At 39.2% G+C, this 27,973-nt stretch overlaps 2 protein-coding genes across 2 annotated transcripts; one reads left to right on the top strand and one right to left on the bottom strand.

The window, feature by feature from the left end:
• The first annotated feature begins 118 nt into the window (after window positions 1–118).
• Window positions 119–18,786, top strand: dbndd1 (dysbindin domain containing 1). The gene is made up of 4 exons (XM_005804949.2): window positions 119–553; window positions 6,044–6,187; window positions 12,012–12,149; window positions 17,542–18,786. Exons 1-4 carry the CDS (start codon window positions 523–525, stop codon window positions 17,694–17,696), a joined length of 468 nt encoding a protein of 155 aa, XP_005805006.1. The 5' UTR covers window positions 119–522; the 3' UTR covers window positions 17,697–18,786.
• On the bottom strand, window positions 18,432–27,829 carry LOC102225895 (AFG3-like protein 1). The gene is made up of 17 exons (XM_023331701.1): window positions 27,616–27,829; window positions 26,822–26,906; window positions 26,630–26,689; window positions 26,415–26,530; window positions 25,034–25,180; window positions 24,811–24,885; window positions 24,602–24,726; window positions 24,234–24,507; window positions 24,003–24,140; window positions 23,768–23,921; window positions 23,583–23,690; window positions 22,338–22,463; window positions 22,037–22,147; window positions 21,510–21,625; window positions 21,213–21,413; window positions 20,891–21,085; window positions 18,432–20,822 (listed from the first exon to the last, which is right to left on the bottom strand). Exons 1-17 carry the CDS (start codon window positions 27,706–27,708, stop codon window positions 20,619–20,621), a joined length of 2,328 nt encoding a protein of 775 aa, XP_023187469.1. The 5' UTR covers window positions 27,709–27,829; the 3' UTR covers window positions 18,432–20,618.
• Window positions 27,830–27,973: the final 144 nt, after the last annotated feature.

A 27,973-nucleotide genomic window follows, 5' to 3' on the forward strand; every position in this document is an offset into this window, starting at 1 on the left:
TCTCCAGTGGTCCACTGCTCCCCCTCACTCCCCCACTCTCTCTTGCAGTCTGGGCAGCTGGCCAGCCCAGCCCTCCCCATTTTTCTCTTTCTCTCTCCTCTTTGCTCTGGATTGCTCTCTGTTTTCTGCACACACACCGAGCCAAGCCTCACAATGCTGCGTTTACCAAAGCAAGTGGCTGATAAATTTGCTGTGATGTCGCCGTTGCCAGACCTCCCTGTCCGCTCTGTAGTCTTCACATGGCTCTGATGGCAGAGCGGGACAGGTGGACTGAGCTGGAGGAGGAACTCCACATCTCCTCTTTGGGACAATTTGCACAGCAGTAGAGAGAGAGAAAAAAAAGGGAAAAGGGTGGAACAGAGCCAGTTCAGAGCTTAGGTCTCTCTGTGTCCACCCACCTCCACCACCCCCTCTTTACTCTCTCCTATGCACATTCACTCGCATACATTCCCCTTCCCCATTTGTGTCCTCCACTCTCTGATGCTGGTGTGGTGAGCGGCAGAACACTCTCGGCTGAGCTGCATGGAGGCACAGGGAGGGGCAGGGAGCCCAGGTAAGAGCCATTTTCCTGTCCTTTCTTTTAAATGCCACAGCTGGGAACAGGGCTGAAGCAGAATCCTGTCTCGCTCCAGGAGGCTTGTGCTAAAAATTATGTCTTTTTGTTCCCTTTTTTTCAGATATACTGTGTGACTATCTCTGCTTTTGGTCTCCGATCTTAAGCAACTCTTGAAGAGTTCATTAACGTTATACAGTGTATGTGGTTAAATATAGCACCAAAGCACTACTTATCATTGTTCTTTTACAAGGGATGTAGTAAAGGAGGGTTGGTTTTTTTCCCTCCCCATTCACACAGTTTAATCTGCTTTTAAATCAGCTCAAAGGCTGGACTGCTGAAATACAAATTGTGGAACAATAGTGTAGCCTTTGTGTAAAAGCCACCCAGAAAAGCCTGTGCTACGGTGGCACTGAGGACGGCTTTATTACGGCTGCTGGACAGAATCATAATTGAAAGTGATGACATTACAGCTGCATTTTGTGTTTAGCACTGGTATGCTATAGATAACATAGGAGCCCTCAGCGACACGCCCATTAAGCTGTGATGAATAAAAGGGGGATGTTCAGTTTATTGAATTTTTTTGGGGGGGTAATAAGACATGAAGACAAAACAATTGTTTTTGACAGCTGAACATTATTGCTCTATAAGTCATTCAGGATTACCTGAAATTAATTGCACATATTCTTCTGTTCTGATAGATAAACTAATCATGAAAACACCCTGTGCTTTGCATTTCTATTACAAACATCTGCGCAAGTTTAATAATCGAACAAGAATTCAGTTAAAAGTGAGCGGCTGCAGCTACTTTATGCTGATGCAATTGGTAAGTGTGGTTTGTACACCATTTCAAATGGAGCATTACCAATTCAGATCCAGCTGCTGAGAGGAGTCAGTGTTACAAAGTCATAATTGTCCTATAATGAGGTCCATAAGCCACCAGCTAAATTACAGAGCTAATCTCATGGAAGTTTTCAATACTGAAACAGTCCTAAATTATTTATAAAAGAGTTGTCCTTAAATTAACGCCACAGATATAAAAAAAAAAAAAAAATAGCAACAAAATACAAAAACAAAAAGCACCTAAATGTGTCTGAAAAATAAATCAGGACTGAAATAAATAATTTGTAACAATCCCAATTCATGACATGATTGTACACTTGCTGCTAAATCAACCAGGTTTTAAATGATATTTACCGTTCTCTGATTTCAGTTACACAGAGGTGGAGGCGTGACTTCATTTCAAACGCTGAAATACACACTTTGAAAACTAACACTTTCTTTACTCTTGAATTTTTAGCATCTCTGTTTTCCCAGTTATCCCAGTCATGCAGCACTGGTACAAAAGTTGAAGACATTGTTAAAATGTGGTTCAAAATTATGGGACCTATGACGGTTCCTTGTGGAATTCCTATTTCAATTCTGGAATATTTAATGTGATCCCTTAGAAAACATTGTTTCCCAAAATTTGGATATAATTCAAAGCATGACAGCGGCTTTTCAGACAGATTGTGTCTTGAGTGATTTGAGATTAAGATATTGTGATATTAAGATATTGTGTTAAATGCCTTCCTCATAGTATGCTGTAGTATTTCCTTTGCCAAGTAGCTGACAGTCTCTCACCAGTGTTTGCATGCTAAAGCAAAATGTGTCCTTAAAGGGTCAAATAAAAGTCAGTAAAATGACACATTTCATGAAGGTTTAGTGTATATGAGCTATCAGGTAATTTCAGGTCATTTGTATTTAATTATTGCTCATTTGTGTTGTCATTGAGTACTGTGGAGATAAACTCGGGATCGTTTGCAATCTATGCCGTCTACTTATTGGAGGAAAACCTTTCCTTTGTCATCAGTTCTACTCAGATTATCTGTGGTTGGATTGTTAAGGAATGCGCCACGTGTTTGCAAACCCTAGCAATTTCCTATTGCTGGCTGACTGACATGAAACAAGACAACAATCGATATTAACAACAGAAATTATTTTTGACTTCATGACTTAATGACTGTAAACCAACTCAGTTTGGCAGGAGATGTTGACTGAAAATATAAAATCACCCCCTACAGCATGAAGGTTGTGTATACTTTACATATATAAACACAGAATACAGAAGAAACATTGACAGCATCCTGACTGGTGTATTAATTTGTCCCTCTTGTCCTGCAGTAATTGAGTGTTAATTCGAGATCAAATTCAATCTGACCCCAGATAATAATCTCACTCTAGACCATTGTCATACTCCTATCTATTCGTCTTCCTTCACATGTCCTGGGTTAGCGTCTGCAGAGACAGTCACAGCAGACCGGCGCAGTCAGAGGGCAGCCGCATCCTGAGAGAGATGCATATATAACAGCCAGCTTTGTTTTTATGTGTAAGCCACCCTTACAATTGACCCGAGCTTCTTCAGCAGGTGGCTGCTTGATCAGGCCAGCTGGGTAAACTTCTTCTCCTCACATGTAGATGATACTGGGATGTCTGGAAAGGCTCTTTTTGTCTGTTGCCATTTTCATATTCTGACTGAAGTCCAGAATCATCTTTCGCCAAAACCACAGATGCAAAAAAAAAAAAAAAGAAAAGAAAAAGAAAGAAAACTCTGTGGGAACTTTAACATGACATGCATTCTGAGCACTGGACATAGATAACCGTAAAACATCTTGCATTTTAAAACTGTTTTTACATTCAAGTTCAGCTTTTATGGATATATGGCTGAACAGAGACACTGCTGTAGAAACTGAAACCCATCCAGCCGTCCAAATATTGAGTAAACATTTCAATAGGACTACAGAGGTTAAACTGAAATCTTTGAAGGCGCAGCTCCTCAGTGGGGGAAATAAATCAATACCCAACGAGTGCCATTGCTTCTCAAAGGCATATCACAGTATGTCCATCTTCCCCCCTCGCTCTACTGCATTCAGCCGTCTTTGTTCCAGAAATTTAACAATCTTTGAGCATATATTGCACGGAGAATTGGTGGCCGCCATCTGCTGAAACCCATCTGCTGCACTCCCACACTGCAATAGTTCTTCAGGTCTGATCGTTTCTCCTTAAAAATGGAAGATTTTTAATATCATTGTGTAGTTTCTAGTTGCTCGACCCACCGTCAACACTCTTGTATTTCGGTGAAATGTGCAGCACCTTTCATGCACCTGTGCTTTTCTTTGCCCAAACTTTGTTTTCAGCTGTGTCTTTGATGCCTTAACCCCGATCAAGCAGAACCTCTGTGGAGCATTAACTCCTAAATGTGAAAATGTGCTATTATAAATTCGTTCTGTTTAGTGACTTTAGAAGTGAAGAGGATGATGGTTTTCTAGTCAACCCTTAAAACACAAACTCATCAGCTGAAAGAACGTGACTGCATGGTGATGAATGTCACATCTGAAAATGAAATGAAACATAACATGAATGCCTAAAATTCATGTGATGCTCCATATGCCTCAAAGAATGTTTTCCTAAACTTCCTCATTTTGTTAGGTTGATGCCGGTCCAGACAGTTTGTCTAAAATCTAAGCGAATGTTGTCTGCTGAGATCAGATTAACACAAGGACAACACATTATGACTCGCATAGTTTTTCATTTTCAGTAATCTCACGAGGTTTGTTGACTGACGCACTAAAAAAAACAACAAAAAAAACTCTTCTATTAGAATAAAAAAGAGCATCTTCTTTATCTACACCAATTCAGTCCACCATACTTTTTTTTTTACCCCTCCAGGGGGTCTTTTGTGGCTCTACTGTCCCTTATATGATATTCGGCTAACAGGAAACGGGGAAGGAGAGGGGGGAAGACATGAGGCAAATGTCGTCGGGTCCAGGAGTCGAACCCACGACGGCAGTGCGACAAGGACTCAAGGCCTCCAAATACGGGTCGCGCTAATTGCTACGCCACCACGGCACGCCCCCAGACCACCATACTTAACGTGTAAAATAACAGAGAAGGTGTCGAGAAACTATAGCGTTGAAAGAGAAATGATCACACTTTGCCTCTACATTTGTCTGTTCATTTCTATTCAGTATTGCACTAATGCACATTTACAGTATCTCTGCTGTTAAATGCTCCTATAGATCACAGTGCTTGCGTGATTTGGGTTCTTGTTGAAACACCTAGTTTTATCATCGATCCTTCTGTCTTTCCAAGAGCATTTCCATCACAGGACTTTTTTCCCCTCAAGGCTTTTGGAGTCATAAAGACAATTATGTTTCTTTCTTGTAAAAATAGAAATAACCAACAGTTTGGTTTTTCATAAAAGATGAGAATGTTGTCCTGGTTATGTCTGCTTGGTCAAGCATATGTTTTCCATTTTTTTCTATGATTATAATCTCTTCTACGATGTTTAAATTGTGTTTAATTAAGGCATAAAATGGGAAGTTAACATTTTTCCAACACAGGAATCAGCACATTGACAGCAATGGCTGCAGGGACACAAAGAAAGGAACATTTTCCTCATCAACAATTACTTTAATCTTTGATCATGAGAACAAAGGAGGGAATCAGAGAAATGAAATCTCATTTTGCATATTCAGTTTCAAAGCTCAACACTGAGTGGCTCAGTGTGTGTCTTCACCTCTGTCTGCGTTGTGTCTGTGCACTGCTGTGTCAGATAGAGCTGCTGTTTCACTACTAAGAAATGTTGCTTTTTTATGACATCGCTTACCAACAAGCCTAAAACTTTAGGGACTTTGGACAAAAGTGGAAAAGCAAACATTTATCAACAGGGACATGATCACTGGGTTTCTTTAAATAAAATTAAAAACAAAGGTTTATATTGGAAAAACCATTTAAAGGTTCTAACAACAAAGATGCTCACATATTTTTCAAACATGTTAACACTTAAAATATACGTTAATATGAGCTGTGGATAAAACCTGCAATTTTGAGTCATAAACTTGACTAGAGGTTGTAAGAATGAAAAATCAATCGCATAAGCGAATGTAACAAAAATGATTGGTGAACACAGTTTTTTCAGTACAGAATATGTCTAACAGAGTATATACACAAACTTGAAAAGCATAATATAAAGTTTGAAACGTTTTCTAAGTCTTGATAAATATGGAAAACTAAAACAGAGTATGAAACATTTTTCTTATTCCCAGCCTTTATTCTTTGATTGTCTAAATGTTTTAATCTTTCTGTTTTGGCACTCTGTTTTAATTTTCTACCTTTTTCCCTCCGCCCTACCTTTCCTGCCTTATTTCAAGTCATTCATCTCATTGCCACTTTTCTTAGGTTTTTTATTCCTTTGCTATCATTCGGTCCCTTCTCTTTGGAGACAATGAAGATGTCTGTGTCAAGCTGACACTCTGTTCTGAGAGTCAGATTTCCACATTCTTGTAACACTTTTGTTCCTGATTTTTAAGTGGAGATCAAACATATAGAAAAAATATCTAATTTCCTAAAATGTTTTATTTTTTTTTTTAAATGACAAAAATCCTTGGATCAATAACTTTCTTTACCTCCACTCTCTCCCTTTCTGTTTCTGGGACCATGTGACGATAGAGCCCAACAAAGACATCCAGAAGCTACTGAAGCCGTCCAGCTCAGGGGATTTATCCAAGGAGCTGTTCCAGCACCCGTCAGGGGAGGCAGAGGGCAGCCTGTCGGGCCACACTGCCAGCCTGCTGCACATCAGCGAGAAGAGACGTAAGTGTCAAAAAGATGGGTAAAGACAAGGAGATATGAGGCTAAGAAACATTTGAGAATATTGCTTCACTAGAAAGGAACCCTTTGAACTTTTAAAAGTGAAACTTTCTGACAGATTAGCTGCCACACTTCTCAAGGAAAAAAAAAAAAGAAAGGCGCTTTCATTGTTAATGATGATAAAAACTATGTTGATTTAGATCACATCTAGCATGCACTAATTCTAAATTTTTAAGCCTTCTTAACCGTCTCTGTCTCCTTTAAGTATTCTGCTCCACCAGACTGCAGTGACACAGTTTCATCTGAAAGGACTCATTGTGTCACACAGAGGCTCGTGTACATGTGCCACCAAACCTCACGGCCGCTGAAGCACAGCAACTGAAAATACAGAAGCGACATAAATGACAACAAGGCCACTTTTATCTGCTTCACTAACTAAACAGGTCTCTGGGATTGAAAGTGACACATTAACCAGCCTTGGTACCTGGCAGGTCAGATAATATGCTGAGACAGGAGAGAGAAATTAGTGAGAAGACGATGCTTGAGGAAATAAACGACCAGAATTTTGGTTTAAATGCAAGATATTAATGATACTATTTTAAATAACATAAATTATTTTAAGAAGATCTAATTAAAACTTTAAGTGAAGCAAAAGATGATCAACAAATTATATACATTGAGATCAAAGTGACTCATGTCTAAGAAATATCAAGCTAAACTCCACTCTGTTACAGTTTTTTTACTTGTAAAATACTTTTGTAACTTCAAATCGAAACCATACTACATGTACCACCGCAAATTTACATAAACTATGGAAAGTTTTAACTCCCTAGACCCTAGAACATTGTTACTCAACCTCATGCTGCAGTACGCAGAATCTCTGTCTGCCCTAAGGAAGATTAACTCAATTTATTGAATTCTTGAAGAGGCTGAAAGGGCAAAGGTTTGGAACTTTTTTCTGATAAATGCAGCTAAAAATTATTTGACCAGTTGCAGTGGAATTTAGATCATTAAACTTTCAACCCTAGACATTTAGTCCATATTTACAAGACAACAATTTCTGGTGAAAATGGAAGAGTTTTGTTGTGTTTGTACCAGTGACGTGCGGTCAGGGGAGGCAGAGCCTTACCTGTCATCATGGAAAAATAATATATAATGATAAAATTATTTATATTGCTACTTTCACCCTGTAGTTTGTACTATAAAGTACCTATTTTTCATTTAGCTTACCAATTCTGATTATTTTTTCTTCAAAATCGCTGAATTTTCGCATTTTCCCATTCAAATGCTCGGAAGCGCAGCCGGTGAGGCAGCAGCGAGCTGAGCCTCACCTGGGATTGCGCAACTTCTCGCTAACTGCACTGGCTGCCATTCTATGAGAGCATGCTCCTCCTGTCTGTACCTCGCCAATAACATGGTTTTAAAAAAACTTTTAATATATAAACTGATTTTCCATCATTTAGCTTATCTATATAATGTACAGTGCTTGTTGTCACCAACTGTGTGTAACGTGTTTCGTGTCCTGAGGAGCGATCATAAACGGCAGAGATCAGATTCGAGGTGAGGCAGGCAGTTCTCTTGCCTCATGGCAGGGGGCGCTCATGATCCCAGACATTGTGACTCCACAACTGCAGAGTAAGAGAGCTAGCCATACAGTCAAGTGCAGCGGCATGTTTATAGTTTTCTCCTCTTACCACAGCAATCACTTATTAATAATCGCAAAATAAACATTAAGCCTAAAACCAAACCACTGCAACAGGCTGAATGTTCTGCTCTTTGTGTGGGAAATATATGAGTGGTTTTTTTTTCTCTTTTTGCGGCGTTATCAGTTGCTATGGCAACGAGTCTGCGCGCAGCTGCGCTGATGATACAGAGAGCGAGAAAGACGTGGTTTTGTTTTGAGTTGTACTTTAACGATTTTTCCCTTTGCTGTGGAGCACAGCACGAAATTAATAATATCTACATGTCCAAGTTTGATCGAGTTAACGGAATTATTCTGCGGCGCCAGCTTTGCCACCTAATCAGACACACATAGTGCCCAGTATCTGGGGGAGCGGTACCTGACGGGGAAACGCTAATCGACGTGCCTTCAAGTAGAACTATTTTTTTAAACACTTGCGCACTTAGTTTTAAAGAACCTAGCACCAACTAGTGGCTTGGCGAGGGCATTACACCTTTTCGATGTGTACCGTTACTGTGTAAACACATATTGTAATTAGAATGTCTTCATGTAAATGTGTTGACAGAAATGGAACAAAATTAAAATTTTTGTTGTATCACTGTCATGTAAACAGGGCCTTACAGTGGTCATAAAATATAGTTTGGTGTGTAAAATAATGTGTGGCACACGCACACAATGGCAAAAGTGCAGCAGCACATCCTTCATCTCAGTACATGAAGGAAGTGTAACAGACAAATCAGCAGCATATAAACAATCAACAGTAGAAATCCATGACATAGGTTAATATTTCACAAAATGCACATCATTCCTTAAAATTTGACAGAAAACGTTTTTTTTTTTAAATGCCAACATCTATGGCAAGATAAGAAAGATTGTTTGAAAGATAAAGCACCAATAAATAAATAAATAAATAACAGAAACACTCAATTAAAGTACTGTGTGAAATCTTTTTGTTTAAAAAATAAGAAAGCAGGGTTTAGATCATGTGTATATTTTTTCCTTTGCAATTTCCTTTCTGCTGGTTTATAAGACTCAACCCGTGTCTAATAGTTGTCTATCCTGCCCTTTTCATTGAATTGTGTCAAATCCATCATTTTGTATGCAGAGAGAGATTTATTTACATGTGCTTTAGGCAAAAAAAGTCTTCCAGTTTTTTCGGCTTCAGCTAAGGCGTGTCTCAGCAGGATTTAGTAGTCCTCCCCAATCATGTCTCAGAGGCTCTCTGATCATCTTTTGAGATGAGGCAGTTGTTTCAGTGCCTGCCTGGGAGTGAAATCACACTGATCAATAATTTAAGAAGTAAAAGGGCATAGAGGATGCAAAAAAACATGAGGGAAAAAACCCCCAAAAACGTCTGAAAAGGAAGCGTAGCTGATTGGGAATTATGTTGCAATAATAAGGAACATTTTTACCACATTATGTCTTATACTTATGTCTTTTTTCCCCTCTGTTATTGTTGCACATTTATCATCTCTCCTGTAGCTTCAACTCTCCCTACTTTCCCCATCATCCTTCCTCTCCCGCTTTTCTTTTCATCTCCTCCCCCACAATTCTCTTCATGTCTCATTGCCTCCAGTTTCCACTTACCTCTGAAAAAAGATGCTCATAAAAGTAACTGCTAACAAGCCTCTTTCAGTGAACTAAATGAAAAATGTATTCCTTGAAATACTCAGACATAATTGTAAATGATAAAATCTGTCTATTATCTATATTCTCTCATTTTTACAGCCTCCTTGTTTCAATCCCACATGTCTCCCGCTACACCCTGTGTTGAATGTTCTTAATACATTTGACAAATTACTCATTGCTACTATTTCAGCATGATGGATACTCTTCTATAAATCAATATTGGGTCTGTTTGGTGTAGAATGGAGGAAATGAGGTACAGCAGACAAAGAAACCAGCAGGAGATTTGGCTCTGCCTCTTCAACATGAAGCAGCCTTGAAAGCGGCATGCAGACGGGATAATAGCAGTTTTCAGTCTGCCATTCTCCCTTTGTTCTCCTCTCAACGTCTGACCCAAGAGCTTTGCTTTAGACTTTACAGGGTAAACTGTTGTCAACTAATTTATGAGAAAATCACACGTTCATCTGCTACTGTTTCTTATCTAGATCTAAGCTAAAAAAAACAACATATGTTGTTAAAATGCCGTGTTCTTGAGATGTAAAATCATGAGACAATAAAAAATCATTTTAAAAGTGGATTCTTATTAAGTTTAAAAACATGTAATAAAACAAAAGGTGCAATAACCTGAGTGCATAAGTACGCTTTAAGTCAGTTTCAACAGTCAGGTCCTTGAGTTAATGTCTGCCATTTGTTAGGAAAACTAATTAAATATAGTAAAGTTCAACTTTCTAGTCAGATACTCCTAACATTTGCACATTTGCATTCTTCTACTAAAGCCATAGTTTGAAGAGATGTCATAAACTGGGAAAAATTATATTATTGTACAAAGGTATTAGTCTGGAGAGAGTCCAGGACAGTTTGTATAAATACCACAAGAACAACAACCGGCAATAACAGGAGATAACTTGGAACCACAGAAACATTGGAGGTGCTAGACATTCTTCAAAAAATCCTAAACATAAAAGATGGAAACTGATCACAGTGGCTGCCAAGAGACTGATAGCAACATTGAAAGTCCTGCGGGAATTTGTGCCCAGCATTGGTACACGTGACAGCAAGCTCCTAGTTCCCTAATCTGTTCTTCCAAAGAAAACATCCATACGTGGTTAACATCTTTTAAAGTTTCACAGTGAAATATGGTGGTGGCTTTATTCTGCTCTGAGGTTACTTTTTAATTTTAGGTTAATTTTGCAAAGTAGAGAAACGAAACAAAGGATCGTTCAACTGCTCTGATCCTTTGGTGTTCGGTTTTTGGTTTCCTTTAATGTTTCTGCTTTGATCATTTCCTTTAAAGACGCAGTATTAAGTATTTTAAAGGAACATAGTGCGACTCTATAGCGTATTTATGTAACTATGTTACCTTCTGTTGTTGCGCAGTTCCACCAGGTGTTTGCTAATTGTTGCTGGCTGGTCTGAAGGAGTTGAGTGGGGGAGGTGCAGGGAGGGAGGCAGAAGCTTGGTAACTTGGATACTGCATCGTCGAGGAGAAATAGCCACGCCGTGAAGGTGGTGCTAGGTTAAATCAGTTGTTTTGGACAGCTGAATAGTTGTCTCAGGCATTTTGTCCTTGGGCAAGACACTTCACCCACCTCACCTGCTGTGGTGGTCAGATTGTATGGCAGCCTTGTGTCTGTCAGTCTGCCCAGGGCAGCTGTGGCTACAGTCTAGCTCACCACCATCGGCATGTGTGTGAATATGTGAATTACTGGGTGTAGTGTGAAGCGCTTTGGGAGTCCACTGGACTAAGTAAAGCGCTATGTAGCGGTTTGTGCATTGGCTCTGCCAAACGAAACCTAACAAAAATAAACTGTTTTGAAGGTGGGCACACTCACTCAGTCAGGTTATTGCAGCTTTTTTGATGTTAATCTTTCTTCCAGCCATAAATTTGTTTCTAGTGGAATTTCGTAAGATATATGTGAAGGTAGTGAAAGTTTGTAAAGTGATTAATCATTATATCAAAATCTGCTTTTGTATTGCAGTGTGCACACTTTTTGAGCTTCTCACTTTAACGATGGAGAGAATAGCAAATGCTTTTAGACTCCTGCTGCACTGCATATATAAAGTCCTTGCGTTTCCGATTAAAATTTTACCCTTGCCTCAGTGCATTACCAATTCAGCTCCCCTGGATACCTGGTTGCAGTGCTGAGTCACACACTTTAATGCATGCTACATGTAAATATGACCCTGCTGCGTAAGGCAGCAGAGCGTCTGACCTGATGAAGAACAAGCGTTGGTAATAAAATGAACAGGTGCAGCGTAGGGGAGAAAAATGAAATAGTGGGGTGGTAAAGAAGTGGCTGTATTCATCTCCTTCCAGCCTACAGTCACACACACAGGCGTCAAGCTAAAACAAATACACTCAGTGTACAGCAGTGAGCACTGATGAAACTGGAAATGTTTAAAAAAGACACAGAAAAAGAATAATTGTCCAATAATCTATAAGAGAAATAACAATGTGCACATATTTTTAGCCCTCCCTCCTGACTGAGAGCATGCTGGTTTCGTCACTGTTGTCCACAGAACCTCTGAGCAGTGTGTCGTCTCTGGAGGTCCACTTTGACCTGTTGGACCTGACTGAGCTGACAGACATGTCTGACCAAGAACTGGCCGAAGTCTTCGCTGATTCTGATGAGGAAAACCACAGAGAGTCCCCAGCAGGTAAGCCCTGTGCTACAGTAAACGCAAAGGAAGGAAGTAAATGAAAGAGATTTACAATTATTGCTTAAGTAGCTGTAGTAGCTCTGAAAAGCTGTAGCTCTGAAAAGACAAAAACACAACAGTTCAATCAGCTCAATTGTTCTCCTCCATCCAGGAAAAAAAAAAAGAGCTCTATCAGACATAACTCGGCCTGGCACAGTATTCAACGGATGACAAAAGAAATCTACAGTAACAAGAGAAATGTAAAGAATCGCTAACACTGAACGAAGAATGTTGATAAATGTGTCTGAGCAATCTCACAATAGAGCTGAGCCATCCATTTGCAGATGAGTCTGTTTCAGCGAGTTACAGTTTCAAATGATTATCGCAACAGCATCCAAAAAACCCTGCTGAGCAATGAAGAGCTCAAAGGTCAAGTGACCCTCAGCGTCACAGATAGTGTTCATATTTGTGGTGAGATTTTTTTTATTTATAATTATTTTTAATGATAAATACAGAAACAACCATAAAAATTAAAGCATGAACAATAGTGGTAGTAATATTAATAATAAAATAATATTCAGTGCAAAGTAGCCTACAATGTCTTTTTTTTTTTTTTTTGGTGGGGGCAGTGAGGGACCTGGATAATGGATAGGGGGGCGCTGCCCCAAAAAAGGTTGAGAAACACTGAGCTAGACCAACACAAAGTAGCTTATATTAATGAAGTACATGTTTCTTTAGTTAAAAAATATGAAGAGAGATAATCTCTCTTCATTAGGTTTTAAAATAACATCTTAAACTTTTGAACATCTCATTGAACATTGTTCAGTCCATCATCTGAAAACCGGAAGACATAACAAAGCTAACAATAAATAGACACACACTGAAACTGACAGGCTGGGCGAAGGGAGGATTAATCAGAGATGCAGCCAGGACACCCAGGGGAACTCTGAAGGAGAGATTTATATCTCAGGTGCTAAAATCACTTCACAGGACAATGTGGCCTTCGTGGAAGAGAGGCAACGAGAAAGATTAAAAAATAAAAGAGGCAAATGCCTTCTGTCGCAAGGGGACAACTCAAACATAAGGAGGGTTGAGAACTTACACTTCAACCTCAAAGTGAGTCATGATGGTGCTGAACCTCTTTCAAAAATGGTTCACCGTTTTTGGTGAAGAAAGAGACAAGACGTACGTCTTTATGGCACACCAGCAGTCAGGGTGATGAGGAAAGGATGTGGGCAACACAAACAAAAGCATGAAATACATGTGCAGAAAAGTTCAGACTGAACTCTTAGACGTGGCACTGAAATGTGGAAGCAGTGTTTGCTCAGGTCTAGCAAAGTGGCAAATCAAACAGATTTATGTAATCAGTCTCATGGCTGCTGTCTCACATTCACCTCCGAGCTAAAAATAGCATTTTTGTCATTTTCTCCTTGAACAATGCAAACACCTTCATCTTCAAGAAATCCACCCTCTCCCTGTTCTCTTTTCTGTTTATTACTAAAACTAAAAAAAACATTTTTTATTTTTATTTTAGTCTCATTGTACAATGAAAGTGGAAGCATTGTAATCTTACATTTTATAATTGTCTGGCCTTGAAGAAAGTATTAAAAGTTGTCTAAAAAAAAAAACCTTTCCTCTTTATTTTGGCATTTAGAAGACAGAAATCATTTTGCTGATCTTAACAGGCCTAAAATAGAAAATGTTTGGTATGATTTAAAATCAGACAGCGAGAAAAAGGTTTTGCATCTTTTAAAACAGAATTTGTGAAACTCAACAGGATCAGATTTTCAGGCAGCTATTCACAAAACACGCGGTACGTTCACAGAGCTACGGAGATTTAAAAGCAAGCAAGACGCAGCGATATGCAAGATTAATTCTTTCTGACAGCTAAAGTACACTGACAGCTAAAGTACACAAGTGAACGAAATATCGGTTTTACATTGGATTCTACTTTTTGTGAATTGTGAGGTTTCCACTCTAACTCGGATCAGATAGCGTTAAGCTTTGGTTGCGAGAGAAAATCGCTCAATGGAAAAATAGTGAGGACGTATCAGGGTTCAGACGATGGTTAAAGCGGGGAGAGAAGCTGAAGATGGGTGAGTGAGTTCAGGCTAAATGCAGGCTGTTAAATAATTGATTTTCCCCTTCTGGAAACAAAGCCTGTTTCTTCTCAAGCCATTTAAGCACAACCAGAATGCAAGAAATTCCTTTTTGCACTTTGTCTTCCTAGTCTCAAATCTTGTGTCGTCTGATTTTATTTTCACCTTCCTTCAGGCAAGCAGCAGTCTAAATCCCTATTTAGATTGTGTAAGTTTGGACATGTGGCAAAGCATGTTCAGTCTAGAAAGCTCAGAACAAATAGCAATTAAAGGCTTTTTATTCTAGAGAATCTGAGCAAAAGAATGATGGGGATTTAGTTGGTTTGCTCTTCGTTTTATCCTCAAGTCAGATTCACGAAACATAAAATTTAGATACACACAGACAACCCACCACGGGCAGAGCTTTGTCACTTCAGCTGCAGGACGAATGTATGGATTTCAGAGAACAAAAATTAAACACAGAAGCATTGGTCCAGGATTTTACTGAAGAGAAGCATAGAGTGCACAGAGGTAAGGGCTTCTTATTGGAGAGAAACAGAACGAAACAGAGGAACGCTGAGCTGGTAGTATCATCTGTGAGACGATAAACAAAAAGAGGAACATAATGACCAAAACATCTGCCTCTCATTCTGCTCTTTAAAATTTAGGAGCTGCCTCCTTTGGAAACATATGAAACAATCATCCGATCTCACAATGCAACAATTTTGGTCGGGAACCAATGAAGAGAAGCCAAAATTGGGAAAAATGAGCTTTTCTTTTAGTTTTGATTAGAACTCCTGCTGCAGCATTTTGGATCACCTGACCCGTAATCCACACTACACTTGTCTTTCTGCAATTGCTTGAAATGCAAACAGAAAAGTTCAGTTTGATCCCACAAAGTGTACATTTAACAGCTGCTTTCTCTCTTCAGCCATTCAGCTATGTTCCTCCTTTGGGAGCATGAGTCTGTCTATAAAAGCACCATTGAATGTAAAAAGGTCAGGTTCCGGCTCAAACTGGCTGCCTTTAGCACTTACCTAGGCCTTTAATTACTTCCAGATCATTATCAGCAACTGCTTGCCCTAGTTCACAAACTCTGGTTGAGCTGTGCAAGAAAAAAAGAAAACAAATTGTTTTTTGCAGAATTTGGGAAGAGCTGATATGGATTTTTAGACATAATTACTTTGACAGTTTACAGTGACGTAGGGTTTATTACAATGTCTTCAAATGAACAACAAGACATCTTGAGCTGTAATCATAGGACTACCAACTGTTATGTAGTTTTATAAGCTATACCTTACAAATTAGAGGAAAACTGCAGACATCTTGTGAGTCAGTAACACTAAGTGAATCAGAAACTCACTGACTGAAGTAGAGAAATCTATATTTATAGCACTGTCTGTCTGGGAGCTTAGACAAAGCTGGTGCCTGCAAAAGCAAAAGAACCAGGGACAAAAAAGAAACATCACCTCAACTATAGTAGTTCATAAATATTTTTTCCATTTTGTCTTCTCATGTTTTCCCGCAATCCAATTGTCAGGAGAGATTCAAGCAGAGCACACAAAACAATCATATGTGCATTGCACAGGCAGGATTCAGCTTGCGCACGTTGCAGACATTTATTTCGTGGCGTAAATGCACCAGGGAGGTTTCTCTCATGGCACATGTTACTGCGGAGTCCTCGCTGCTTCACATGAGTTTGACATCTCATTAAATCCAGCAGAGGCAATCAGTCATCTGAGATCAATATTTGTCTTATTCGAACGCCTCTCTTTCTTTTGTCGCCTCTCGGTCTTTAATATATGGCAGAATACGATGTGTCTCTGGGGAGATATCTACACGGAGAACTGGAAGAGACGGGACCCAACATCAGGCTGATGTGTGCAGAGGACAAGAGCTCTACTTCACTCATTTAAGGCTGATTTTATGTTATTGACGAAGGTTCAACAACACCACCAAGTGGCGTGAAGTGGCAACAACACCACCACCTTAAAGTCTGTCCCATGTCAGATGAGAGAATGTTAATATCTTCACTCTCTTTTGAGAGATTAATTTGTTTATTCTATGTGATGGTTAGGTCTCTTTTCTTCAGTGAATTTCTGTCACATTTCCAACACAAATATCAATGTGCTTAATTGGAATGGTGTGCCCTATAACTGTGAAATGGAAGGAAACTAGTTAAAAGAATCTGGGATTTTTAAACAATTTTTTGTATAAACAAATGTAAAATCTGGCTTTTTATTTGTATGCAGTGAGTTTTGGGATTTATATTTACCAACTTTTCACATTTAGAGATTGAAATTATTGCACATTCTAGTTTGCAAAATAGCTTGAGCTCAGTCATGGGGAGTAGAGAATTTATAAGCAGCTATTTTGAAGCTGTTACATATTGACTTAATTAAGAAATAGGTTTTGACTTGGCTAATCCAGTGGAAATACATTTTTTCACATAAATCATTGTATTACAGCTCTCTTTGTGTTTGTTTTCCTGTTGGGAGGTAACTCTCCTCTCCTGTCTCCAGTCTTTTCTTCCAGAACTGTCCTGTATATAGCTGGTGAAGCTAAAGTGTTTACAGTGAGGTTTTCTTTGTCTTTTTTTTTTTTTCATCGGCACCATAAGTCAGAAAAAATAAGTTTTTGGCTTTTGATTTAACATGGGTTTTCTAGTTGAAGCTCTTGTATGAAGGCCAGATTTTAGAAATGCACAACCATCTATAGTTCTTCCACCTGAGCCTTGGATTTCTGCAGATCCTCCAGAGTTACCATGGACCTCCTGGCTTTCTCTACTAATAATGTTGTCCATATCCAACCCAGTAGTTTAGAAGGATTGTAGGTCTTGGTAGGTCTCTAACAAACCTCTGAGATCTCCACAGGACAGCCGGTGTTATATTAAGATTGAATTACATCGGTGGATTCTGGTTTTCTTTTTTTAATTAGGTAATTTACGAAGGTAAATGGTTTGACTGAATTTAAAACAATAATTTTCCTTCCACTTAACAATGACGTGCTACTTTGCTTGTCAATAAAAAAATTTTAAAAAGGCGATTAAATGTCCTGGTTGCAAAGTGACAAAACACTAATCATTTCCTTCAGGTCTTTTTATGGAAGAGGAGTTTTCATAGTATATTGCTATAATTCTGTTTTATACTATATACAGAAATAAATGAGTTCCTGAGATAACTGCAAGTGTACTTTTGTAGGGTGCAACATTACCAACGTTAACACTCTTATTCTCCTTGCATAAACTGTTTCTGAACAGCCTGATTTATGTGCGTCTCTTTCTTAAAAACCCTCAAGCTGTTTAGCTCCAGTGATGTGTTTGTGGCCCTCAGGTTCCCACCAGCCTGTGCTGCCCAGGAGCGGCTACATGCGCTCGCCCTCGTGGACGCGCTGCAGTAAAGTGGAGCTGCCTCGTGAGAGGAAACACCACAGTGACTCAGACACAGCAGATCCCTTAATGAAGCTGGAGAGAGCGAAGCATCCATAAAGCTCAACCCGAAACGAGCCTGCTGGACAGACGCAGTGGTGAAACCAAGCCACCGAGACGCCTCCATCTGCCACTGTGCACGCACGTGACGCCCCGCAGTGCTGGCGCGTTCAGGCTCAACTCTGGAAACTCGGCTCCCTGCTCTACAGACAATGATGACGTGCAATAATCTCACTGTTCCCGCTCATTTCTCACACTAACTAACCCAAGCAAACCTGTGCAGTCATCGTGTTTTTATAGCGGAGGGTTCTTATTGCACTCTGAGCTGCCAGATGTTTTAAATATTGTTTTGTTTTTTTTAGATAGACAGGGTATGAGGTCAACAGAGTATCAGCACCTTCGTCCTTACAGCACCTCAGGGTGGGCCAACATTATGAGATTGGCAGCAAAAGGTAAAGCCACAATGATGGCAGATCTTGAGAGGTTAGATGAAACATAAATTAAAACATCCTTGCGCTTATTGAGACTTACTGTTTTTTATTAATTCATCAGGGGTTCCTGCTGCCTGTGAAGTTAGCAAAGTTAGCCCTAATGAAGATATGTGGGGTAATATCTTCATTATTACAATAAATGTGTGTTGGAATGCAAAAAGCCTGAATAAAAAAGTTGCACTTCTTTCTCTAAATTGTATAGCCAGCGCCCCCTGCAGGACTGTAGGTGGTGTAGACAAGTAAAGTCAAGTAAATACACCCAAGTAGCAGCAACTTGCAATAATTTGTTTCATACACAGATTTCTTTTTTTTTCTTGTTTGCTACCGATTCCCTCCCTCCAACCCTTAGAAAAATGTGTGGCTGCCACAGTCGATGCTGCAGGGATGCAAATGAGCAGAACTTGAAATGAAAATAAATTCAAAGCAAAGGTCATCATAATTTGTGTGGATGCCAAAAATGAAAAACACAACAAAGTGCCAACATTTGTTTTAATAGTAAAATTAACTCAAGATATTTCTTTACTGTCAGTGAATGGATAACAGATTGCTTGGTTCATGTTCAGCCTGCCTATAGGAGGACTGTCAATAACTGAATGCTGTGGATCAAATGTGATGCTAGAGGACGGTTGATGATTCAATAAAATTGTGGCTCCTTTTAAGTTTTGTATTGTCATTTTCATATCCAGCAAACACCCTTCTTTTTTGAAAGAAATTGTATAAATGTAAATTAAAATGTATAAAATTAATAACATTGCAAAGAGAAGCCAATTTGGTGTCTGCAACAGGTTTACCCACAGGATGAGTTAAAAAATGTTTAATTAATTTCTATTTCAATAATTTTTAAGACTACTAAGACTCAGTTTCTGCAAATAATTATGGATATGTCATTCATTCTCATTTCTAATTAAAAAAAAACATTTTAAAAAGTGTCGTATTTTGCAAATTTTGAACAAATGTTATAAACCCATTTGTTCTGAGCAGGAACAGAAAACATAAACATTGAGCTAATGTCATTTACAGACAATATAAAGTCATACAGTGGTTTTCGTGTCCATGAATTAAAAGAGCTTGTCTTGCTCACATAGGTGGTTACAGAAATATTTGCATCTGAAACGTCTGCCTGGCTTTAAAGTTATGGAAAACATGACGGTGAAGGCATTTTTTAACGTCATGAAACAAAATAAAACAAATCTTCTAAAATCCTAATTTAAAAAATGTATTTTCTGATAAATAAAAATGGAGTAAAGGACATTAATTTGTCTATATTTCATGAAGGAGATGATCAAGTTACAGTAATAACTTCTTTCATATGTCCATAGAGCAAATTTTACAATGAGTGAAAAGTGGGTCAATGGGCATTACGGTGCACAGAAAGTCTGCTACAGCCACAAATTCATCTTTATTGGAATGTTACATGTTGTACCAGCACAAAGTAGTGAATTGAAATTACTGAGTTGGGAATAAAAACAATTTATAGCTTCTAAAAAGTGTGGCATGCATTTGTATTCACTGACAATGCTAAATAATCAATTGAAAACAAGGGATTATAAATACTAAAAAGAAAACATGTGTGTCATTTAATATCTATAAAACTGCAGCTATTTCATGGAGGCTTCAGAGATCATTAACATTAATGGAAAAAACAGCATCAGGAAGACCAAGAAATAGAGCAGACCAAACTGGGAGAAAGTAGTGGAGAAGGTTAAAGCGTAGTTAGAATATCAAACAGTGTGTTAAGCTATAAACATGTCACAGAATGCTGTTAAACCAAGTGTCTGAAAATAAAAAGAGTATTACACTGCAACCTGTCCAATAGTTTTCTATGAAGACCATGCTGCTGGTTTTCATAGAAAAAGTGTCAAAAAAAAGCCATTTTTGAAGGAAACTCAATGAATTTCAGGGTGCAGCTTCATGCAGATGGCATTACTGAAAACTAATGAGAGAAAGTGCAGACCAAATTCTCAGCAGAAGCAGCTGTTGCCAGCGTTGATGGGGGATGGATGTAGCTAAATCCAGGGTAATGATGGAAGAAAACCTGCTAGAGGCTGAATGTAATGATTCAGATCAAATGGTTTAGATCAAAGCAGAGTGATGAGCTAATCAAAGGGAGATCATATTCAATTTAGCAATCTATCATAAGATCTGAGTATTACACATCCACTCTTCCATACACTTTTGCAGAAACTGAAACATTTTGCAATCAAGGCAAATATTTCATGTAGATTTGGTTCTAGAAATGTTTGAGTCATGGTGAAAACATCAGCCCTTTTTGGAGATTTGTAAAAAAGAAAAAAAAACTCCCTTGCTTTATAGTGGTGTATAACATAAATCCCCATCAAATATGGATGGATGGATGGATGGATGGATGGATGGATGGATGGATGGATGGATGGATGGATGGATGGATGGATGGATGGATGGATGTGGTTGTAATGTGACAAAATGTTAAGTTCAGGGGATACTAATATTTCTGAAAGGTGCAGTAAATTTGTTAATGAAGCATGTGAAAAGGCGATTTGTTCTGTTTTTCATCCTCTCCACACTTTAGTCCTTCAGGTTGTGGAGTTTCCTCTTCATATTCTAATGCTTCACAAAGCTCCTCATATGAGCCGTTCTCTTGAAAAGGCCGAGGTCCAAGGAGCTCCACCATGTCCGTTCTGTCCAGAATCTCTTTTTCTAGCAGACGCTTCGCCACCTGTAAAACAGAAGTGCTCTTTAAAATGCGGAAGTCTGCGTAGCGCACAGCAGGTCAACGGGTCGCACCTTTTCCACCATCTCCTTCTTGTCGACAACAAGCTGAAGTGTTCGCTGGAAGGCGACGTCTACAAGCGAGCGGACCTCCTGATCTATGAGCTGCGCTGCTGACTCACTGTAGGGCTTCTCTGTGACGGCGTTTTGCTGAAGGTGGAGGTCAAAAGAAACATGACCCACAGCCTTGTTCATTCCGAACTGAACAACCTGAAGAAGCAAATGGAAATGTTCACTTAAAGAGTGAAGGTTTGACTAAAAATCCAACATGCGAGACAAACGTTTCACATTATGTTAAATCTCGGCGGCGGTCCTGACTGCTCATTGAGCTGATTACCTGCTCGTACGCCGTCTGTGTGACTTTCCTGAGGTCGTCTTGAGACCCGGTGCTGACTCGTCGAAAAAAAACCTGCTCGGCCACGCGTCCTCCTAACATCATGCACATCCTGTCGAACAGCTGGTCCTGGTTCAGCAGGTGCAGCTCCTTAGATAAATACTGTGCATAACCCAAACCTCTCCCTCGAGGTGCAATGGAAACCTGACGGTAACGTAAAGTAAAAATCTTCCAAATCAGATAAATAAATGTAATTACTAGGAGCTTATTGGATTATCCGGACCGGGTCCAAGGGAATACCTTAAGCAGTGGTTCTGCATGCTCCAGGAACCATCCTGCTACGGCATGACCAGCCCTGTGATACGCCACGGTTGTCTTTTCTAGAAGCTGTAACGGCTGAGTGTTTTTATCCAGACCTCAGATAAAAGAAGGTGCCTTACAGAATCAGTACTTGGCAAAATAATATCCCAAAAATGTTGCATGAAATGCCTTATTTTATTACATTGTTTAAAAATTGATACAAATAGTATGTATTCGCATCAAAAAGTGATTTTGTGACACATGATGTAAGAAAACTTAATGCTGTTAACATCTGGTGGGTGAATCCGCACAGAAACATTCACTGTGAAAGAAAATAATCCAGTCATGAAAAAATGATGATATTAAATAATCAATTCTTTATTAAAAGATGCTTTCTTTTAATAAAGAAAGCATTTTGATATCAAATGTTTTTTGTTTTTTTTTTTTACAAAAGAGTTGGACTTTGACAACAAAAATGAACATTGTTGCTTAATAAAATTATTCATGTTAGTTTTAGGTTGACTTACCTCCAATGACCCTCTCCACAGCCTGCTCAAAGTGCTCAGCACTGATGCACTGGCTGACATGACGTGCAGCTCTCAGTGCAGCTTCATTACAAACATTGGCAATTTCAGCCCCTAACACACAGGAGAAACAGCCACAATGTATCTAGTGAAACAGACTTGTAACATTTTACAGAAAAGCTTGCAAGCTGGGACTAAATCGTTTTGTTCCAGCCTCTGCAGCAAAACGTTCAGCATTTTTGGAAAGTTAAGCGGTAAAATTAGCATCAGCAACAGATGCATGAGCCCCACTTTCCATTCTTACCTGTGAAACCCGGGGTCTGTGCAGCTAACTTCCTGGACAACGCTTCTAGGTTTAAGCAAGGCTCCAACTTCAGAGGTCTCAGATGCACTTTGAAGATGGATGCTCTGCCTTTTATATCAGGCAGGCCTGCAGGAAAGAGAAAACAAGCCTGGTATGAATTTTACAGTACATTTCTACTGGAAAACCAAGTTCATTTGCTGGGGGAGGAAACTGTCATCTGAATATCTAAATGAACTCAAAAAGTAGTGACACAGAACTGTGAAAAGGGGAGCTTACATTGAAATTATATTCAACTGCCTAAATAACTTACCAGCTATACATTTAAAAGTAAAAAAGATCTTAAGGAGAACCTTTCTTTGTAAAGTATCTCAAATAACAATGTTTATTCCTTAAATTTAAAAGGTTTGTGACGTTACAACTACAAACTTTAATGTGTTTAAAGTCACATAAGTGATTTTTTTCTTTGCAAGCTGATAAAATACATTCTTTGTAAAACATTCATTTATTTAAGAAAATAAAAATGCTGCAAAAAAGGCAACTGAATAGAAACAGGTGAAAGAAGTCTTGAAACAGGTATTAACCTTGCAGAGTAACATGATCTAAGTCTGTAGAGTTCTGCAGAAAGAAAGATATACAACTAACTGCAACTTCAAATTAGTAATAAACAAGCTATTCAAAAGCAAAACCCTCTGATTTACTGTTAACATTAGTCCCAACCCCAAGGTTGGTCTCCAGTTATCTTACCATTATTTTTTATAAAAGCATCGGTTTCAATCAATTATCATATTTGTTTTTGCCAGCAATAGACCAGCTTGTTACGAGCAAATCAGATTTTAGCTGGAACAAAAACGATCAACCATCTCCACCAAAACATAAAAGCAGCCAGACAAACACAGCACGGCTTAAATGGCATTAGAGGAGAGCAGAGATGAGAAAATATGTGCAAATTTGATAAACTTCAAAGACTAAGCTTGGCATCTTATCTACAGAAAAAAAAACTAACACTGTTATGCCCGGGCGTTGTTGCGACTGCTGTCGAGTTACAGCAGCAACAACGACGACACTCATGCGACACAGCATGAAAAAGCACCATGTAAACAGGAAAATGTTGCATAAAGTACAATTAAAGTTAAATTGTTGTAAAACACTTACATAAGAGTAGAAAGTTATACAACAAGACAGGGAATTAATGAAAGGGGAGTGAGATTCCCAAGAGTTCAGAGAAGAGTCTGTGCTGTACTTCACCCAAATATACATGTCGATCAAAGCGGCCGGGTCTCAGCAGAGCCGGATCTAAGATATCAGCTCGATTAGTGCCGGCTAGCACGACAATGTCGGTGCTGCTGTTGAATCCTGCAGTCATACAAATAGGCCGGGGTTTTAAAATGTTGCCTAAGGAATTGGAAAAATAAATGTGCTTAAATGCTCACCATCCATTTCCACAAGCAGCTGGTTCAGAGTGTTTTCCTGCTCGCTCTGCCAGCCAAAGCTCCCGCTGCCTCTTTTCCTGCCGACCGCATCGATCTCATCGATAAAAACAATGCAGGGGGCCATCTTGCGGGCCATGGCAAACACATCTCTCATCTGACAAAAGACCAGATCATAAGCGATTTGTAACACGGACAGATGATTTTTTTAAGCAATTTGTGAGAATGGAGGACTGACCCTTGCAGGGCCCACCCCAGCAAAAACTTCCTGAAACTCGGAGCCATTAACTGTGATGAAGGGGACATTGGCCTCCCCTGCTGTGGCCTTCGCCAGCAACGTCTTCCCAGTACCAGGGGATCCAGATAATAGCGCACCCTGAAAAGACAAAATGCATGTCATGAGTAGCATGTCAAAATAGACAGTAGACATCTGAGACGCAATCAAATATAAAAACACGCACAGACTTACCTTTGGGATCTTGGCTCCCAACTCCCGGTACTGATTTGGGTTTTTCAGAAAATTCACAAACTCCAAGATCTCTAGTTTGGCCTCTTCGCAGCCTGCCACATCCTTAAAGCAAACATTTCCAAAGTCTTTAATTATCTTTGCTTTAGATGCTTTCATGCTGAATGGATTTCCTTTCAAACTGCCGCCGTGTGCCCCGGCTATGGGCCCCTGTCGCTTTGCAAATAGTAAGAAGCCAGCCAAGAGGAACGTAGGGAGAACACTTAAAACCATCGTCCTGAGGAGGAATGAAAAGGAAGTTGGTGTTAGGACAGATGCTGGAGAAGAAAATCTAATTTACATGTTGCTTCAGCTTGAGGAAAGACTCTCACCCGTCACTTTCACTAGTGTAGAGGACGGGTACTTTCTGTGTGGAGTCCAGGCCCATTTCCTCCTGAACCATCTCCAACTTGTGTTCAAATGAGGCCACGCTGCCAATGTTAAACCACAAATAATCCTGAAACACAAAACCAAAAAACGGCATAAGAAGTGGCCCCTTCCTGAAGAGAGTCAGGTCACGGCACAGTATTATCTTACTAACCACTTCTGATGAGTTCACTCCATCGGCCGGAAACACTTTGACATACTGTTTATTGACCACCGCTACACGACCAACCTGTGTGAACAAAATGATCTGTTTACACTATTGATGAAAGGAGATTAGCTGAGAAAGACTCCAGGTTTTTCTCAGCTAAAAACCTGGAGTTTTTAGCTGGCTTTTAGGCTTTAGGTTCCAAGGTTTTTAGGCTTGGAACTAGACTTACCACGCCTTTGCTCAGATACAGAACAAAATCCTGCCAGGAGATCTGGACTCCAGTTTCCCTGAAGTGGAAGTACAAAAAGGCCGTGGTCATGCCCGCAGCGCCGAGAGCAAAGTTCTGCACAGTCCTTTCATCAAAGGCAAAATCTTTCTGGAGGACGAGGAAACGTTGAAATGAGAACAGATGAATCAGAGCTTCTGACCACTGTCACATTAAGTTTTAAATATTAAACCAAATGAAGCCCAAATTAAAGGTAAAACCTTCCACCACATAAGTAAAGGTGAAAAAGGTCAACTTAGTTAAAACCTTAAAGCTCAACCATTATTTCACCTACTTAGCTTTAAGCATCACATCAATAATATCATGTTACTACAGACTGAGGGTTTTGTCATTTCTGAAAAATGTAATTAAACTGTATAACTGTGGTGAAATGTGAACTATTTCATAAATATATTAATTATATATTAATTAAATATATTAATTCTGACTTCTACATTTTCTATGCACTGTAAAAAAAACCGTCTCTAACTTGTAGACTAAAATTCTGGCAACAACAGCTGAAGGTATTTTACCGTAAATTAGAGACTTTCTTTTTTTACAGTGCAGCAATTTTTTTACACCTTCACTTTGAGCATTAAGTATTAAAAATCCCTCCGTATCCATACGAGCAGTAAATCACCTTTTCAATTTAAATGCTTATGCCCCGCTTTTACTTGCATCCACAAACAGAACCGAATCTTTAGCTGAACAAAACGTGTCACTGTTATAAGAAAACAATGTGAATTTCAACAACTTTGGAACATTTCTATTTGAAACCATGTTGGACCCAGTATGAAGCCTTACAGGCCCAGTGGTTCTGAAAGCAACATAAACTGCTTTAAGTCTTTGATCTATAGGATTAAGTTCTTTTTTTTAATTTATAAACCTTTTATTGCTTTGTTTATCCATAAATTGCTCAGCTTTTGGAAACAAACTTCCTATTTTTTCACATTGTGGTAGAAAACAACAAAGCCTGTCCCTCCTTAGTAAATCAGAACAATCTTTCATGAACAATTTATTGGATAAAAAGGGTTTTTTTGTTTAGCTATAGGCCAGTAAAGTTACAATCAATTGAGCCTCGTTTCAAATATTGCTTTATAACAAATAAACTGCATAATTATAAAACATCCTCACCTTGGCAGCTTTTTTAATTATTATCTTCTCATTTGAAGATAAAAAAAAAAGACATTCCTGTGCTTTTCTTACCCAATCTTTCTTTTCTATGAAAGTGTTATACTATTGCATACAACTTTATTTTACAAAACAAGATAAATGAGTCTCACGTGTTTAAAGAATGTGCAGAACATTTTGACAACATAACTAAAGTAGACACTCAGCTCTTCACCTTGAATCGTTTCCACCACTGAGATCTCTCCTTTTCTCCTCCTCCTCTTTCACCCCTGCCATCATTCCCTTCACGCCTTTTGGTTCGAAGTGAGTCTTGCTCTCTACTTCTTTTATCTAAACAACAAAAACCAGATATAAATTGCAGAAAAGCAAACCACATAGCAATTTAAGAAATGCCTCTCTTAATGAGGACTTTTTTTTTTCTTCCTTCACTTTCTGCTGATGTTCGGCTGCCAGTTCCTTCCTTTCTCTTCGGGAACAACTTTTCAAAACCTGAAAGAACAAAGGAAGTTAGGAAATCAGATGGCTAACACTGGCCAAAAATATTTGGGTCACTGGGCCTGGTCAGTCGGATTCATTGTATTGTGTGACAGAGTAAGATGGCTTGCTGAGTGCTTCGCGTACCTTTCAGAGGCCTGTTTGAGCCGAGCAGCCGTGCAAAGCTGTGTTGATGCAGTTCTCCGCATCTTCCCTGAATGAGCAACGCCATCTGCAGTTAAAAACATTTGACAGGAAATGAACATCACCAAGGTAATAGCAGAAAAGGTTCACTAAAAGCCCTACGATTTATGGCAAGCGAGGAGTTGTTAGGAAAAATCCACCACCTTTTTTCTTCCAAACTTTACAGGATTATTGAAATCTTATTACATTAGTTAAGTCCTTGTTGCACTAAACTGTGGGACGTTTCACCTCGTTTTATGAGGTAACAATGGCCTTGCTAGTATCTCAAAGACAATAATATTGTTTTAGTCAATCTAACATAACATATTGACTCTTCTGTCCATAATTTGTGCAAAAGCAGAAAGGGAAAAACTTTTCCCACTGCATTGCTAAAAAGAGACTTCCTTCTCATCCATCATGTTAAACCAAGGACTGCAAAAAGAACATCATGGAACTGAGGAAACTGTCTCATAAACTACATAATCAAAAGAACCGGGCCTCTTGGTCCCAGGAGAATACAAACAGCCGAGGAATGATGCAGAAGCAGAGCTACTGTTGTTTGTTTGTTTGGGGCTTTGAAGGGCAGCTGTCAGCAGAGATGCAAAGTTTTTTCTCACGACAGAAATGTTTATGGCTCATTGTAGGAACTCACGCATCTTACAGCAACTGCATTTTTCTATGTAGAAAAATATATATATTTTTGCAAAGTTATACATTGTTATACATGCATCCATTTTACTTAAAACATTTCGTCTTACCGAAGCCCCTTTGGAGCGCAAAGTAGCTGAAACTGTGAAAAAGTTTTGTCTCCACGTCCGAACCGTCCGCGCTCGGTTCCGAAAAGACCACATGCTGAGGACGAGGATTCCCGTCAGACAGAATAACGAGGAGCCACAGTCCCCCTCATATCTGCTCCCATCTGCCCGCAGACGCGCATCGGATGAGCGGAGAGGAAGCTGTGCTTTGCACTCATTAAAGACCAGCGCAGCGCGCACCTAAGAACAAGTTCAAAACGAAGATCTCGCGAGATGAAAGTTAATTGAAGACGCATTTAAAGTGGAATGTAAATAAATATATCTTGAACATATTTCAGTTTATTACCATTATTTATCTGGT

Source organism: Xiphophorus maculatus, chromosome 4 (genome assembly GCF_002775205.1).
Source record: "Xiphophorus maculatus strain JP 163 A chromosome 4, X_maculatus-5.0-male, whole genome shotgun sequence".
In the NCBI taxonomy this organism is placed as follows: Eukaryota; Metazoa; Chordata; class Actinopteri; order Cyprinodontiformes; family Poeciliidae; genus Xiphophorus; species Xiphophorus maculatus.

Excerpts from the sequence above, each read along its gene's own strand:
- dbndd1 (XM_005804949.2), top strand. The coding sequence starts at position 523 with ATGGAGGCACAGGGAGGGGCAGGGAGCCCAG. Across the intron at positions 6,188-12,011 it reads GCACATCAGCGAGAAGAGAC|AACCTCTGAGCAGTGTGTCG; the intron begins GTAAGTGTCAAA and ends TGTTGTCCACAG. Across the intron at positions 12,150-17,541 it reads CCACAGAGAGTCCCCAGCAG|GTTCCCACCAGCCTGTGCTG; the intron begins GTAAGCCCTGTG and ends TGTGGCCCTCAG.
- LOC102225895 (XM_023331701.1), bottom strand. The coding sequence starts at position 27,708 with ATGTGGTCTTTTCGGAACCGAGCGCGGACGGTTCGGACGTGGAGACAA. Across the intron at positions 23,922-24,002 it reads CTGGGGTGGGCCCTGCAAGG|ATGAGAGATGTGTTTGCCAT; the intron begins GTCAGTCCTCCA and ends GTCTTTTGTCAG. Across the intron at positions 21,626-22,036 it reads TGTGGAGAGGGTCATTGGAG|GTCTGGATAAAAACACTCAG; the intron begins GTAAGTCAACCT and ends CTTTTATCTGAG.